Source organism: Podarcis gaigeae (genome assembly GCF_964106915.1).
Source record: "Podarcis gaigeae genome assembly, chromosome: 17".
In the NCBI taxonomy this organism is placed as follows: Eukaryota; Metazoa; Chordata; class Lepidosauria; order Squamata; family Lacertidae; genus Podarcis; species Podarcis gaigeae.
Window position 1 is genome coordinate 37,892,215 of NC_139694.1, and position 15,430 is coordinate 37,907,644.

The 15,430-nt window shown below is 46.7% G+C and overlaps 1 protein-coding gene across 3 annotated transcripts in view; it reads right to left on the reverse strand.

Moving 5' to 3' along the window:
• Positions 1 to 11,671: 11,671 nt before the first annotated feature.
• The window catches only part of PLXNA3 (plexin A3), a 70,574-nt gene continuing 66,815 nt past the window's right edge, over positions 11,672 to 15,430 (reverse strand). For all 3 annotated transcript variants that reach the window (XM_083718228.1, XM_083718229.1, XM_083718227.1), the window contains exons 31-32: positions 14,104 to 14,254; positions 11,672 to 12,656 (exon numbers count right to left, since the gene is read on the reverse strand). In XM_083718228.1, the coding sequence (XP_083574354.1) occupies positions 12,561 to 12,656; positions 14,104 to 14,254 (247 nt within the window). In that variant the 3' untranslated portion in view covers positions 11,672 to 12,560. The remainder of the gene's footprint in view (positions 12,657 to 14,103; positions 14,255 to 15,430) is intronic.

The following is a 15,430-nucleotide window of genomic DNA, read 5'->3' on the forward strand; positions in this document are numbered from 1 at the left end:
ACTGCTTGATCATCCCAGGCTGGGCCCGGGAGCAGTTAGCGCTGCCAAGCCTCTTGCTGGCTTAGATGTGCATTTCCCAATGGCTTGCGAGGACTGGCTTGTTGGGTTTTTTAGCTGCGTCTGTAGTAATCTGAGCCTCTTTGGGGTTTGGATCGCTGCTCCATTGGTTGGAGCCTGTCGCAAAATCTGGCTGCCTCCATTTGGGGTTGATTTTGAGAGCCTCCTGTGCTTTGCACAGAAAAGAAATTTCTTCTAGCAGCGTTGGGCGAGGTTTCTACTCTGGCCCACTTTAACCCATTCCTCTCCCAGAAACGAGACTTCTGTCCCCTTGCTGAACTAGGGAGGGGTCCTTAATCCCCTCTCCTCAAATGAGCTATGTCTGAAAGGGTGGGAGAGAGAACCTTTCCCTTCCTCTCCCCCCCACCCCCCTCAGACTTATTCTGAGATCATTGCCCCCCTCCCCCTCCTCAGGATTTATATCTTGGCTCTTTTTCTCTCTGGACTTTTTTGAGACAGAAACAATAAAATTTCATTTACGAGGCCATTAGCGGCGGCTGGCGGGTGAAATCACCAACTTGCGGAGGGGAGAGGAAGGGTGGCTGTGACAGGCCCTGGGTAGGATTGATGCTCCCCCCCGCCCGGCACTCTGCTCTTGATAAAAATGTTATGTGGCGCTGCCAGCCACTAATGGACACCAGTGACTGGTGATGGCATGAATCACACATCGTGGCAGTTCGGGAAATGTTGTAACCGCACAGCAACGTCCCCCCCCCCCCACTACTGGTGATGTGTGGGAAGCCTATTCTGCAATATTAGGGGGTTACAGCAACCCAAGTCATAGGAACTGAACCCTTGCGCTTTGCTTGGCACCCCCCCCCCCAATGTCATTATTCTGTTGTCTGCACCTCCTCAGGCTCTGACCCCTAAAGGAAACTATTCCTGCAGGTACATTCAGGAGTGGGAGTAAATAACCTTCCTGCAGAGTTTTATGTATGCAGGCCTAAGCTCATGAAGGCTAGAGGGATACTTGTATAACAGTGTGCCTTCACCTATGGGTGCGCATGCTCATGCAACCCCCCCTCCAAGAGCCCAAATAGATCCAGTGAAATTTATTTGGCGATTACACCCTCCTTCAATTCAGATAGCATGCAAAGTAGGCCAACAATTTGGTCAGACCTGCAAAATCCCAGCTGGATGGCAGCCCCAATTTCTCTTTCTCACTTTTTACAGGAGCTCTGTTCTGTTTTCAAGGGCTGAGGAGGAGAGGGCTCCCTGCGCTACAGCCCCAAATGACTGAAGCTCCCTTCCTGCTTATGCTGAATCCAGGCAGCTTTTAAGAGAGAGGTAAAATCTCCTTTGGGCAGACTGGCTGTTTGTTTTACACTCACTAAAGAACACACGTCCAGTTTTAAAATGGCTGCCTCCTATTTTCTATTACAATTTAACTATTTCTACACAAAAAGAAGTCAAAAGATTAAGTAGCTTTTTAGTGTGAAAATATATGAAGACACCACTCCCAATTGGGGTATCCTTATTAATGTGCAGTATTTCCTCCAAATAATGGTAATATTTGAAATCTGTTGCATTTGCTAGTTAGAGCTTAGAATTTCAAATATGCAAATAGGGGAGAGTAAAGGGAAAGGATTGGTCTACTGGTTGGTGACATCACAGCAGCCTTTCAATAGCTTCTGGGTTCAGCCATGTTCTTAGTGAGGTGGTAAAGTTTCGATTACTCCCTACCAAAAAGGAAGAGTCAGATTCCTTAAACATGCAGATCAGCATTCAGCCTCAGAAGAGGTCAACTATCCCATCCAGTTTGCTTCATACAATAGGCGAGCAGAGAGTTTTGAATCTGGCTTTCCCACAGGCGCCCACTGCCCTACAATGTCCAGAAGAGCACTCTCTTCCATCTAATACAAAATTATTCTGTCTGGGCTTTTTAGACTGTCAGCATACGGGTGGGGCGGACACAGACCGTGACTGGAACAGGTAGCCCAGATGACAGATTCCTCACTCTCCATCTTGCTGAGGGATCTTCTGTACTTAAACCACCCCCAACCCTAAGCACCTTACATTAGGTCCTGAATCCAGCTAAAGTAATCCTTACTAAGTCCCATTAAAACCAATACAAGAAGGTATTAATGAAGCTGATCAGGCCTTTTTCCAGGTGGGTGCCACTGCCATTATAAGAGAACAAGGGAAGGGTTGACAGTGAGTTTCAGGACCTCTTTTTCTAGAAAAATAGCACTGAAACTGATGATGATGTTTGCAAGCCCATGTTCAGCTTTCTCGTACCATGTATTGCGTCCTGGATTCTTGGGGTCTAGCGTGAGCATGTTCATCCCCTTCCATCTCTCCACCCTCCCATGACCCTGGCAGATGGAAGCAGCAGAAACGGAGGCACACACACAAAGAAGCCTCTGGCCACTGCCTGCTCTGCTTGATTATTCATTATTCATCCCCCTCTGTGGGCAAGCAGCTGACACAAGGTTAATGGATGGAGTCAGCGGTGGGATTCCCTCACCTTCCTCTCCCCACAACCTACATAAAACAATTGCCAAAGAGTACAGTCAACGGTTTGTTGGTACTACACAGTGTGGCACACCTGGGAGATGGGACTCCCAATTATTACCAAATCCTCAATCCTCGTTTTCACAAATATTGCTCTTTGGCAAATCACCTGTAACGTAACATTTGGGATGGAAATGTTCGGTTGGCCTAGTTAAATTCCAAGTGGCTAGTTAGGAAGACCCTTCTCAACTGTGGCACATATAAATCAAAAACTCAGGGATGGAATTGGAAAATGCCACTGAACAGCCGCCTTCCCATAGCTGTCAACCTTCCCCTTTTTTGCAGGAAATTCCCTTATTCCAGCGCCATTTCCCGCTGCTTCCTGCTGCTATCCCGGATTGTTAGTTATCCTGTAGACTGTCCCTGGGACAGTTGAGGCTGCTGATCCCTTATTTTCAAATCTGAAAGTTGACAGCTATGCGCCTTCCTTCCACCCAGCAGAGAACCAGTGGAGTGGAGTGCCAGACTGGGAGGCCAGGGTTCAAATCCCTACTTAGCCATGAGGCTCAATGGGTGACCCGGGGTCAGTACCTCAGCCCAGCCCATCTTGCAGGGTTGTTGTGAAGTTGAAATACAAAGGAAAGGGGGGAAACCACGTAGGTCTCTTTGAAGGAAAGGTAGGGTATACCATAAAGGTAGGGTATAAATAAATCCTTCTGCCATAAAGATCCATAAAGATCTGTCAAATAAAAACATCTTGAAGGTCCCAGGCCACAGAGAAGTTAGGCTGGCCTCAACTAGAGCCAGGGCTTTTTCGGCTGTGGCTCCGATCTGGTGGAACGCTCTGTCACAAGAGACTAGGGCCCTGCGGGACTTGACATCTTTCCGCAGGGCCTGCAAGACAGAGCTGTTCCACCAGGCCTTTGGCCAGGGCACAGCCTGACTCCCTCCCTCGGCAATCTTCGTGGAGCTCTGGCACAATGGTTGCCAGTGGCTTGATTTGAATCAATTTTATAATGAATGATTTTAGAGTGTTGTTTGTGCTGTACTTTTGTACTGTTTTATTGTTGTTAGCCGCCCTGAGCCCTGCTTCGGCTGGGGAGGGCGGGATATAAATAAAATTTATTATTATTATTATTAGTTTAGATTTTTTCCTATGAATCAACATGTCTTCTTTTGCTTGGGAGCGTACAGATGCAGAAGTAAATGTGAATGTGTTTGGAGTTGCAGCAGCACTGTAAACAAACCCAATGTTATTAAAGCCTATTATAATGGGCTAAAAAAATCTCAGGGTGTTTCTTGGGGTCAGTTTAACACAAAGCAGGCAGGGGAGGCCTCAATAACATGTAAGGATTGTGTATTAGGTGTGTTGCGGCAGGGGGTACTAACAAGCATGGGCAGGTCTGTTCATTTCAGTGTTGTTCAATTTCACATTTTTCCACTCTTTGCATTTCCATGCCAGCCTGAGAGTATTTTTTTTTTAAGTCTGCATGAAAGTTCATCAGCATTTTAAGGCAATTTTATCCAAATGTGCACATTTTTGTATGCTGTTTTGCCTAATATGATGCATCTGCAGATCTGAAGAAGTGTGCATGCACACAAAAGCTCATACCAATAGCAAACTTAGTTAGTCTCTAAGGTGCTACTGGAAGGATTTTAAAAATTTTGTTGCATCTACATAAGTTACTTTCACTAAATATATATATGCATTTTTAATGCAAACTGTACCCTAGTATATGCATTTTCTTAACTTGGCTGGGTAAATGTATAGGGTGGAGGTGAATTGTGAAGGCCGGCTGTTTTTCAATTCTTTTATGATTTCAGAAAGTGCAAATATGGGTAAATTTGCCTTTAAATGCAACCTGAATCACCTTGCTCCTCCATCCCTGGGTATAGGCCAGACATTGATCCTTCCTGTGGCCCCTCTTTTTGTCTGTGGAAATGTAAAATGGCATTAACAGTTCCTTACATTCACCATGCAACATAGGTTATTTTCTAGTAAGAAAGGTTTATGGCTTGTCCCTTAATCCATAACATAGGCTAGCTGTAGTCAGTGGCGTAGCGTGGGTTGTCAGCACCCGGGGCAAGGCAAGTAATTTGCGCCCCCTAACCCGTGGATTTGCACCCCCTAACCCTAACCCCCAGATGTTGCACCCCGTGCGGCCGGCCCCCCCTGTACCCCCCACGCTACACCACTGGCTGTAGTTACTCAGCAGAGAAGGAAGAATACTTTGCCTATGTGTAGGGGCACTCTCTCCAAGGCCAGACTGGCTGGGGGAACCAGGTCCCAGAGCTCAGCAGTGACCTCTACCTAAGGTGCAGATTTGCTCTGCTGCCACGAGGCAGGAGGCTTCAGCAACTGCGTAGAAAATAACTTCAAAGGGTCCGGATTTAGACAGCTCCCATGGGATTAAAGGCAGAAAGGCTTCTTGCCCATAATAAGGGATCATCTTGAGGGTGGCAGGGGTGGAGCTGCAGAGAGACGGGAGGAGAGGGCCTGTCAAGGATGGGCTGGGAATGAGAAAGAAAGCAGAAGAATTTAAATTTCCCCTGCTCTGAAGATTATATATCATGGATGATGGGGCAGCCAGGGGGGTGCATGGAGAGAGAGGCAGGCAGACAAAGAGACCTTAAGCAAGAAAGCAAGAAAAGAGCTGTGAAGAGGCCAGGGTACATGTGGGGGGCACGGATAAGATGTGGGGAGAGGCATTGCAATGGGAAGGGCACACTTGCCGCTCGACAGCAGGATTCAGCTGCTGCCTGTCAGAGAAGCGAGTTTAATGGGACCGGGCATTTCATTTCCCTGAGTGGCCCTTTGTGGGCTGCGCTGTCAAGGCTGATGGATCCAGATTGAATTAGCTGGGGATGTAGATGTGGCATTTACAGCTCTCCTCCCCCCCTTTCTTTTTGAAAGCCCCAGGGTAAGAACCACCAGACACTCCCTTCTTCGCTTAGCCTCTTTTTTTCCTCGGTGGGGGGTGGGGAGACCCCAATTACTGCCCTCTGCCCATGGCTGAGTGACTACTAGACAATAAGATCAGCGCTGCTGCCAACTAGGAGCATCTTACATCCCTGCTAAGCCATCAGTTGTGCTGCAGTGAGGATGCAGCCCCAACCATCCCCTAGCCCTGTTTTGGCCTGGCCATTGGCAAAAAGCGTAGGAGCAGTAGAATGCTGGAGAGAACAGAACTAGATTCAGCAGAAGGGGCAATAGCTTCTCAGCCAGTGTGAAGACTTTAACTTTGCTATATCATTTATTATTCATTGTATTTCCTCAAAGGAGCTCACAGTCCTTCCCCCATCACCATTTTATCCTCGCAACAACCCTGAGAGGGAGGTTAGGCTGAGACACTGTGACTGGCCCAAGGTCTCCCAGTGAACATCATGGCCAAGTGGTGATTCGAACCCCCATCTCCCAGGTTCGGTCCAACACTCTAACCACTACACCTCTGCTATGTGCTGATGGTGTTCCCTTTTAAGGTCTGCTCCTTAAACTCCTATTACAGTTGTTCCCAAACTTTCCCTCCCTCCCACTACAGAGCACTTGAAAATTACTGAGGGTCTTGGCGGACCTACATTATGATTTATCTTCCAGCTGTAGCAATTGTAATGCACCATGCGCTATTTGATTCTTAATTATACTTTTATCACTTCTTTTATTTCTTGTGTATCATATTACAATTTGAATTTCAGAGAATGCAAACTGTAATACAGTAAAATACAATCTGAGAAATAAAAAACTGCAATAAAAATACAATTAAAATCAAAATGAATATTTAATGTGATGGATGTGCCATCTCTCATCTCTAAGCACAAATGCAGAGACGACACAGGCCACCTGCATGAACCTCTGCTCTATTGCACCCAGCTAAAATCAAGCTTCCTTACCTTGGTACCTATTACAGATGACAGGGCAATACTTTACGAGTCATATATACAAGTTTCTATAACCTCCACCAGTTAACAGTTAAAATAAACAAAATACACGGATTACTGCTCTTGTGAAAGGTGACTGTGCTGACTTTGCATACATTTAAGCTCTACTCAAATTGTGATAGACTACTTGTAATTCTAGCTTCTGCCTTCCCTCCTCCACCCCATTGCACCCATGTGTATATATACGCCTCTCAACTGCATTCAATGAAGTCCAGCTTATGCAGTAAACCAGTGCATACATTTTTAGGTTGCACTAGTGCACTTCTGTTCTTCCGCCAAGGATCCTTACTAGCTGAGGTGCCCCATCCGCCTTAAAAGACACTGCTGAGGGGGGCTCTCCAACTCCTATGGGTAAAGGCAAGTGCCATATTGTATTGCCTTGAATAAAAACAACAAAATAATTAGAATTTATATCCCTCAGCAAGTTAACAGGTGACAATGAACCTTGGCAGCTGCACAATCTGAAGTGGCAAACTCGGGCACACACCGATCATGTTCATAATTATTAAGGCGGGAGAAATTCAGCGTAGCCGTATGGCCATACAAGCATCTCATATCCCCCCCCCCGCACTGTTCTGGCGTTTTCTTGAACCAATTTTTATGGGGGGGGGGGCATTCACAGGAGAGGAGGGAAGCCCATTGTTCTAGCAGGTCCTTGCACTAGCTCCCGCTAGTTAGTAGGACTTATTAGCCCCAAGATTCCCAGCTGACTAGAGTTTATCAGGAACAAACATGGTGCTGGTCAACACTGCCCAGGTAATCCCAAATTGTTCATCCCTTGGCAGGGGCAGGAGAAACAGACCAGTATGCTACTATTAAGCTTGGTTTCCTGTTGCATCTGAAGATGGAATCACAGTTTGTGGCTCCCTATCAAGTCATGATCACTAGCCCAAGCCTCAAAACAGTGTTTGTTGTTAGATTACAGATCCCGTCATGTCAGGAAATGACAAACGATGACCCCAAGTTTGGAGATAACAGGAAGTGATGCTTAATTGCACTTCCCTGGTCTGATTCTCCCAATCATGCTGGGGTTTGAGGGGAGTGAAGAGGGAGTGATCAGGCAGTGTGCATGGCGAAGTTAAACTAGTAACCTTTTGCCATTGTGCTATGGGAACTCTATGACTGCCCGTGCATGTTCCTATACACATGCCTTTATCCCTAGTAAATAGGTACCAATGGACTCTTGTCAATTCCAGACTGTCACTGTTTTGTGGGCGGGATTTCCATCCTGTATTGGAAGTGTAGCTGTGTGTAATTAAAGTGAATTAAAGTACTCTATTGCAAAGGGATCTGCTTTTTAAAAAGACAACTTTTTGCAGTTAGGGAAGTGACAGGGAAATTCACTAAAAAGTGTGGGATAATGATGGACTGACAGGAAGACAACTCCCATCACCACAATTAAAATCAGGGCAAATGCTCAATAAAAGAGCAGGCATTGTGCACACCCTCCAACATTTCTCCAATGAAAATAGGAATGTCCTACTCCATAAGATTTTTATGTAGGTGGCTTACAACATATATAAAATCATAATAACATGAAACATTAAAAAACCTTCCTATACAGGGCTGCATTCAGGTGTCTTCTAAAGGCTTTATAGTTATTTAGCTCCTTGGCTCAGGGGTCACATAACTTCATACTCTCCAGCATTTCTCTGACGAAAACAGAGACGTTCTAAGGAAAAGCGGGACATTCCAGGATCAAATCAGAAACCAGGACGGCTTCTGTAAATCCAGACTGTCCCTGGAAAATAGGGACACTTGTAGCAAACATTTAAGAAGGTGCTTTCTCTGTACAGTGGTACCTCTGGTTGCGAACGGGATCCGTTCCGGAGGCCCGTTCACAACCTGAAAAGAATGCAACCCCCATTTGCGCGTGCGCAGGTCACGATTTGCCACTTCTGTGCATGCACGTGATGTCATTTTGCGCATCTGCACATGCGCGAGCAGTGAAACCCAGAAGTAACCCTTTCCGGTACTTCCGGGTCGCCGTGGGACGCACCCTGAATACGTGCCACCTGAAGCAAACATAACATTAGCTATGACTGTACAGTGGTACCTCGGGTTACAGACGCTTCAGGTTACAGACTCCGCTAACCCAGAAATAGTACCTTGGGTTAAGAACTCTGCTTCAGGATGAGAACAGAAATTGTGTGGCGGTGGCAGGGGGAGGCTGAATTAGCTAAAGTGGTATCTCAGGTTAAAAACAGCTTCAGGTTAAGAGCGGACCTCCGGAACGAATTAAGTTCTTAACCTGAGGTACCACTGTAGTAGCCTTCCCTAACCTGGGGCCCTTGTGATGTTTCGTACCACAACTCCCATCAGCCCCTGGGGTGGATCAGGCTGCCCTACATCACAGCCATGCAGACATTTTTTGACCTACATCCCTTCTCCTCTCCCCTTCCCTAGTTTATTCTGGCAGTTAAAAAACTCCCCAACTCGGTAAGTCATATTGATGCTTAGGAGGCACAAAACAAAGCCCCCTCCTCCCCACAGCTACTCAGCCCCCGGAGCTGCTGCTAATGAAGGCCCCTGATGCAGCCATGACTTATTCATAAAGCTGCCACCAAAACTTTCCTTTTATCTTATTGCTGCCTCCCCTCCCAGGCGCTGCTGGTTTGCCTCACTCCCACATCAAAATACACACACAGGCACACAAGACACACACGGTCCTCTCCCCACCATCAGACAGCCACAAATGCCTGGGGAGCCCACAATGCATTCTTCACTCCAGCCCCTGGGTCCTTTCCTAAACACCAGAGTCTGAAGGGTGGGGGAAATCTCAAGGCCACAAGAAGAACTCCCTCCCTCCCTAAGAAGAAGGAGGATGCTGACTGCTCACAACTCCAGGGGACCAAACCTACTTCGAAATGAGCACCTTAAAAAAATGAGCACTCCAGCTTAATGCAGGTAGTTGCTCCTCTTCTATGCAGTTTAACCCACATCTAGGCACACAGGGCTTATCCACTCTTCCTCTTGCCCCGCTGCTTTCCCCAGGGGAGGGGGGGACTGCTGTTTAGCACATAGTCAGGTTTCCTCCAGATTACGATTTGTTTCAAACTACATGCTAAAGAAGAGGTTTTCCCTTGGAAAGGAACAGATCAAGGGGAAAACCGCTCGGATAACCATGTTTTCTAGGCATGGCACAAGAGGAAGTGTGGATGAGCCCAAAGTTAAAACGCTCAGAGAAGAGTGGAAGACTTGGTTTACGCTTTCCCAGCCACAGTTTTCTATGTATAAAAGTTGGAATAAAGTGGAGATTTTAATCCGCATAATTGCAAATATGGAAGCAGAGCGGGTGGGTGTTGCAGAATAAGCTTCTTGTGCAAGTGAAATTGCTAACTGACAGGCAGGGAGGGCAGGATAGACACACAATTCGCTTTTGTCTTTTTTCCTTATTAGAAAAAATAAGCAGCAGTAACTTTTCTCTCCCCCTTCAGCCATTTCTTGGGACAGAGTGCGGTTGGGTTTTGCCCCAGAATCCAGAATATTTCTAGAGAGCTGTATGTAAAAAATGGAACATCTGCTTGTCTGGTCATTAGTGTGTGGGATGTATGGGAAGGCAACCCCCTTTGACCAGCACTTCATTTATAAAAACAAGCCCATAGCTTTGTTCTGCATTTTTCTCACAGAAGCTACAACTTTACAGCTACCCCAGATCTTTGGATCTTCAATGCTGGGATGCACAGTGAAATCCCCAGCCTTGGGTTAAGAAGAAATAAAGTGTGGGCTGTTGTACTTATGTGGTGCTCCAGCTAAGCCGAACTATAGCTAGTAGCAGCTGCTTTTGCCAAACCTTGCTCTGTTGCCACTGCATTATCTCCTCTCTAGCTGTCAGGTTGATATAAGAATGCTCTTTGGTTTGGGCACCCAATCCCCCTCCTAGATGAATTGAAGGAGACCCGGCCACAGTACACGGAACAGGTGCATGCAGGATGAGCAGCATTTGGTCAAATGACATGGAGGCATGTCCAACACATTGGCTCAATGAGATGTTTATGCCCAGACAATTGAAAACAAAGGGTTATTAGCTTACTACAAACTAGTCCAGAAGTGGCCTCAGTACAACTAAAGTGTTTCCACAATGTTTAATTCAGTGTAAACTGAATGGGCATGTGAAGAGTTCTGAGCATCTGCTCAGAGTGGAAAGGGACTACAAGGCAGGAACACCAATGTGTGCAACCAAGACCGCAATATACTTACTGATGCTAGAAAGTCCTGGGCTGCTTCCATACTTGATATTTTCAGGACTGCTGGTGAATCAGCAGGTTTAGAAGACTCCAGGCCACCAGATTTGAAGAGATAAGCAGCAGCCCAACATTTTTACAACTGGAGACCTAATCTTATGGGGCTGACCTTTAATGGAAGCAGGGAATGGAATAGAAGTTGCACCAAGTTCCATAGAACTGGGGAGAGGACAAGGGAGATTAGCCTAGCTATGGCGAGGATTGCTGTCTGCTTGTGTGGTGCACGCTGAGCTTTGACTAAGGTAGGGCACTAGTTGCTGCTTACAGTCAGCTGGGATTGGGAGAGAACAGGGACAGGGGGCTGGACTAGATGACCCTTGGTATCCCTTCCAACTCTACAATTCTATGATTCTGTGTAGGAGTAAAAGAGTTTTTTAACTTTTGGTTGACTGTGAAAAAAAATGGCCTTCCCCTATCTGTGATTCTACGTTTGTCTTAATTTGTCAAGGGGCAAGGCACTTTTCTTGCAGCAAACGTATGTGTGAATATCACATTTGCCTTCCCAAGAACCGTGTACACATGCCCAAGAATCCCAATTGTACAACAAAATCACGCACACAGGTATTGAAGGATGTGCACATAGGTTTGCGGCATGTACTGAAGTGTTTTTCAACAGCAAACAAGACTGCTGGGTAAAAGGTGCGGCTCCTGAAAGAAACTAAAAAATATGATGTGGGCTGATATATCTGCTGGAATACCAACAACCTGACTGTTAAAATACAACAGCAACACACACAATTTATTCCATGTGAAAAAAGAGCCAGCATTAGCCTGAGCTTGGGGTGCAATTCAAAAGAGAAACAAATATTGATCAGAGGGATTGGTTCTGTAGACAGATGGACAGAGGATTGCCATATGGGTGCTGCAAAGACCAAACTATCCTTGTATCAAAGTGAAATGCAAGTGTTTGCCCACTTACCCAGGATTCTTCTCTTGGGACACCCCCCACCTTGCCGATCCCCACATGACAACAAGAGGAACATTTTTCCACGCTTTTATTTAGCAAAAGAAAAATTAATTATAAAATGAACCAATAAAAAGCCCATGCAGCTGCAGGGACATTTCCCCCACTCCAGCTCCTTAACCCCAGTGGGGGATTTAAAAGTGTAGTTTTCTTTTATTTTGGGGGAGGAGTGGGGGACCGATTCCCTCCAGGCTGCAGTGCAAATATTTACACAGACTCGAAGGATGCGGATGGGGCAGGGAGGAATGGAGGACTTTTTACACTGAAATCTCTACACCCAGGGAATGGAATCATTTACAGCCAATAATCTTAACGAGATGCAATAATAAATTAATGAGTAAGGCACTGCACCCGGAGAGGGCACAACAGGTGGGGTGGGGGTGAGAGGGTGGGGGGTTTGTCAGGTAAGGATTAAAAATATCTGATTGCCATGGTTACCAAAAAAAAAAAACAGAACAAGGGCAAATTCCACCAGCTACCAACAAGGAGTGGGGGACTAGGGAATGGTCTGGATGATTAAGGGGAGGGTCCACAAACATTTGGGGTGAGGGGTCTCCATTTAGCTGCCAGCTTGAGGGGGGGCATTATCTGGCTGCACCCCAACCTTATTGTTCACTCTGAGTTGCTCCTCCCAATTCAGATGCTGAGGAAAGGGTGCTGGTTATTGCTTCCGGGCTGAAGGTAGGGAGGGGGCGGGCAACACAGCCTCTTTCTGAAACCCCAGGATTTCAGCCTTACAGGGCAAGAGGTCACACGTCTCTTGTCGACAGGGAGGTTAAAAATGTCAAGTCTGTCACCCTTGGGGGGCCACAAGTCAAGGCTGGAGGTAGAGTCCTTTTTTTCTGATACGTTTATCCTGGATGTGTGCCCCCCCCTGCCCACTCTCCCTCCCCCCCCCATCACTCTCAGCTATTTCCAGAAACGAGAGTGATGACTTGTTCAAGCTTCAGCCTCAATTTGTGTTTCCGGCAGGCGGCATCACGTTCCAGCGCTGTCAGGATCTGATGGGTGGACAGGCCATGGGTTGGGAAAACATGAGGGTCCGGAATAAAGGGAAGGAAAGAGAAAGGTGAAAAAAAAAGGTCAGGAGGGACTAAGCCCCAAACTTCCAGGAGCAAAACGGGAATAAGAGATGGGCCCTAGGATGGAGAAGTACCTGGTAAAACTGGGAAAGGGGCAGGAGACAAAGAGAAAGGCTTATGGGGTCTGTCCTGTCACCTGGAGTCAGGCAATAGTTTTAAATCGGGGCTTGCCGACGGCGTTCCCGTGGGAAGGGCTACGGCTAGAGCATCTGGCTTGCATGCAGAAGGTCTGAGGTTCGGTCCTTGCCACCTCTAGGTAGGGCTGGTAAATATCCACCAAAACATTGCAATGCACCAGAGTGTTTGCTCTTCCTGCTCAGTTCCTGTGAGCATTTGCTCAGTCTCTCACCTTGGAATGTGTCCCCTTTAACATGGACACATTTTGTGGGATGCCAGGATTAAACACCCACCCATCCACTCCAAACAGAGGAGAGGGGTGAAGAGCTTCTCTCTATGAGTGAGTTCAGTGGTGACCAACTTTTCCCCACTGATGGGAGGGCATGCCCATGCTATTTTGTGGTTGTTTCTTTTTCCTATGCGGCTGCCATGTTTTGTTGTGCCACCCCCAACAGCAGCTCGGAATTCCAAATGTGCTTAGTGGCTCAAAAAGGTTGGCGACCCATGTTTTAAAGAGTGTCATAATGCACTTTCAGAGAGAAACGGTTCTTTTGCCCAGCCCACTGCCACTTCTGGTTTCTGAAATTAAAAGCCGGAAGACACACAAGCAGTAGTCCCTCTCAAAATGCCTTCAGTTCTTGGTGGTGGCAGCAGTGGATCCCTGTTTTCTCCAGTATGCTAGGTAAGGGACAGATTTATGGCATGAAAGCTCCAAATGGGGGAAATGTGTAGGTGAGAGGGATAAGCATGCAGCAGAGGTCTCCATTTGTCATTCTACCTTCTCTGGAGTCCTAAGCCAGGTGTGGGAAACCTGTGGCCTCTCCAGATGTTGTTGGATTCCAACTCCAGTCTTCTGGAACCACTGGCCATGCTGACTGGGTCTGATGGGAGCTGGAGTCCACCTACATCTGGAGGATGAACAGGTTTCCTACCCCTCTCATACACTACCCCCTGGCTATTCAGATGTAGGGTGTTCTTAGGAGAGTGTCTAGGGCTAAACAGAAGGGTACAGGATAACCAATGAGGCAGTAGACGGTGGTGCCTTAACTTATTATGGTACCTTAAATTCCTTCCCATGAGCAATTTAATTACAGAGGATCTGCAGTAGGGTCCAAATTAGGCTCTATCCTCATCAGATTTATAGCATAGCTGAATAACAGGTTGAAAACAATGTGAGAAAATTGTGGTGTGTGTCAGAGAGAGGGGGAAAAAACCAAATAGGAAGGAAAGAGTTGGGGTGGAGCCTCACCTCATCACGGTACCTCCCCACGTAGCTGTAGAGCTCCCCCAGTGCACCCAGTGTGTTAAATTCGCCTGCGTGCTGCCGTGATTGCTCCACTAGATAGGCATCCATGTCTTGGTCACTGATGGAAGCCATCTTGGTGATATCCCGATAGTACCTGGTAAACACATGCATAGCTTTTGGATTCCTTGGAGAGAAGATTGATCAACACTCCCACGTCAGCAGAGGGTTTCCACACAAACCAAAGTGAATAAATGTGCATGTTTATTGCACTGCAGTCCCTTCTATGAATGAAGGCTCCAGATTTTGCCATCTTGAATACAGAGCCATATGGCTCCTCCAGATGACCTAATTAATTAATTAGTTTTATATCCCACTTTTCCTTCTATAGGAGCCAAGGGGGATATTTACTGAGCATTCATCCTGATTTGCTTGCACAAAGCTTACATGGTGATTAGGCTACAACTGGTGATTATTGAGAATTTGTTCTTTCTTGAATATTTGCGTTGCCCAGCCAATTTCCAAATAGCAAAAATGTTTGGATTTTTTGTTAGAATTGTATTTGTTGCACCAGGATGACTGAGCCCTTTGATCCACTTTAACTGTGCAAACTTAAAAGTTTTGGTACGTATTTGAAGCTCTTAGGTCGAATACTGACTGCGTGGAGGCATTGACAACTACATAACCCCTGTTTTATCATGGCTTATATGGTGCAACAGATAACCTTCAAAGCGTGAGCTGTGTTGACTTCAACACTGAAGGAACCCATGTGTGGAGGGTCAAACTCTGGCTTGGGAGAAGCCGTAGCTCTGCAGCAGAGCGTATGTGCTTTTCACACAGAAGGGTTTAATTCCAGGCGCCTCCAGCTAAAAGGATTTGCTAGCAGGTGATTAGAAACACATCCTGGTGAAATGATTTGGGGGAAATGTGCTTGCGGGCCAAGACTCAGTCTAGAGCAGGAGTCAGCAACCTTTTTCAGCCATGGGCTGGTCCACCTACCCTCAGACCATGTGGTGGGCCAGACTATATTTTGGGGGGAAATATGAATGAATTCCTATGCCCCACAAATAACCCAGAGATGCATTTTAAATAAAAGCACACATTCTACTCATGTAAAAACACACTGATTCCCAGACCGTCTGTGGGCCAGATTTAGATGGCGATTGGGCCGCATCCGGCCTCTGGGCCTTAGGTTGCCTACCCCTGATCTAGAGGTTGCCTGCACCTGCCTAAGATGAACAGGTCCTTGCTTCCTTCAGGAGCACCCTCCTTTGCCAGTCAAGATGAATCAGCTGGTGCTTTAAGGAGACACGCAATAGATTAGGGAGGTCAG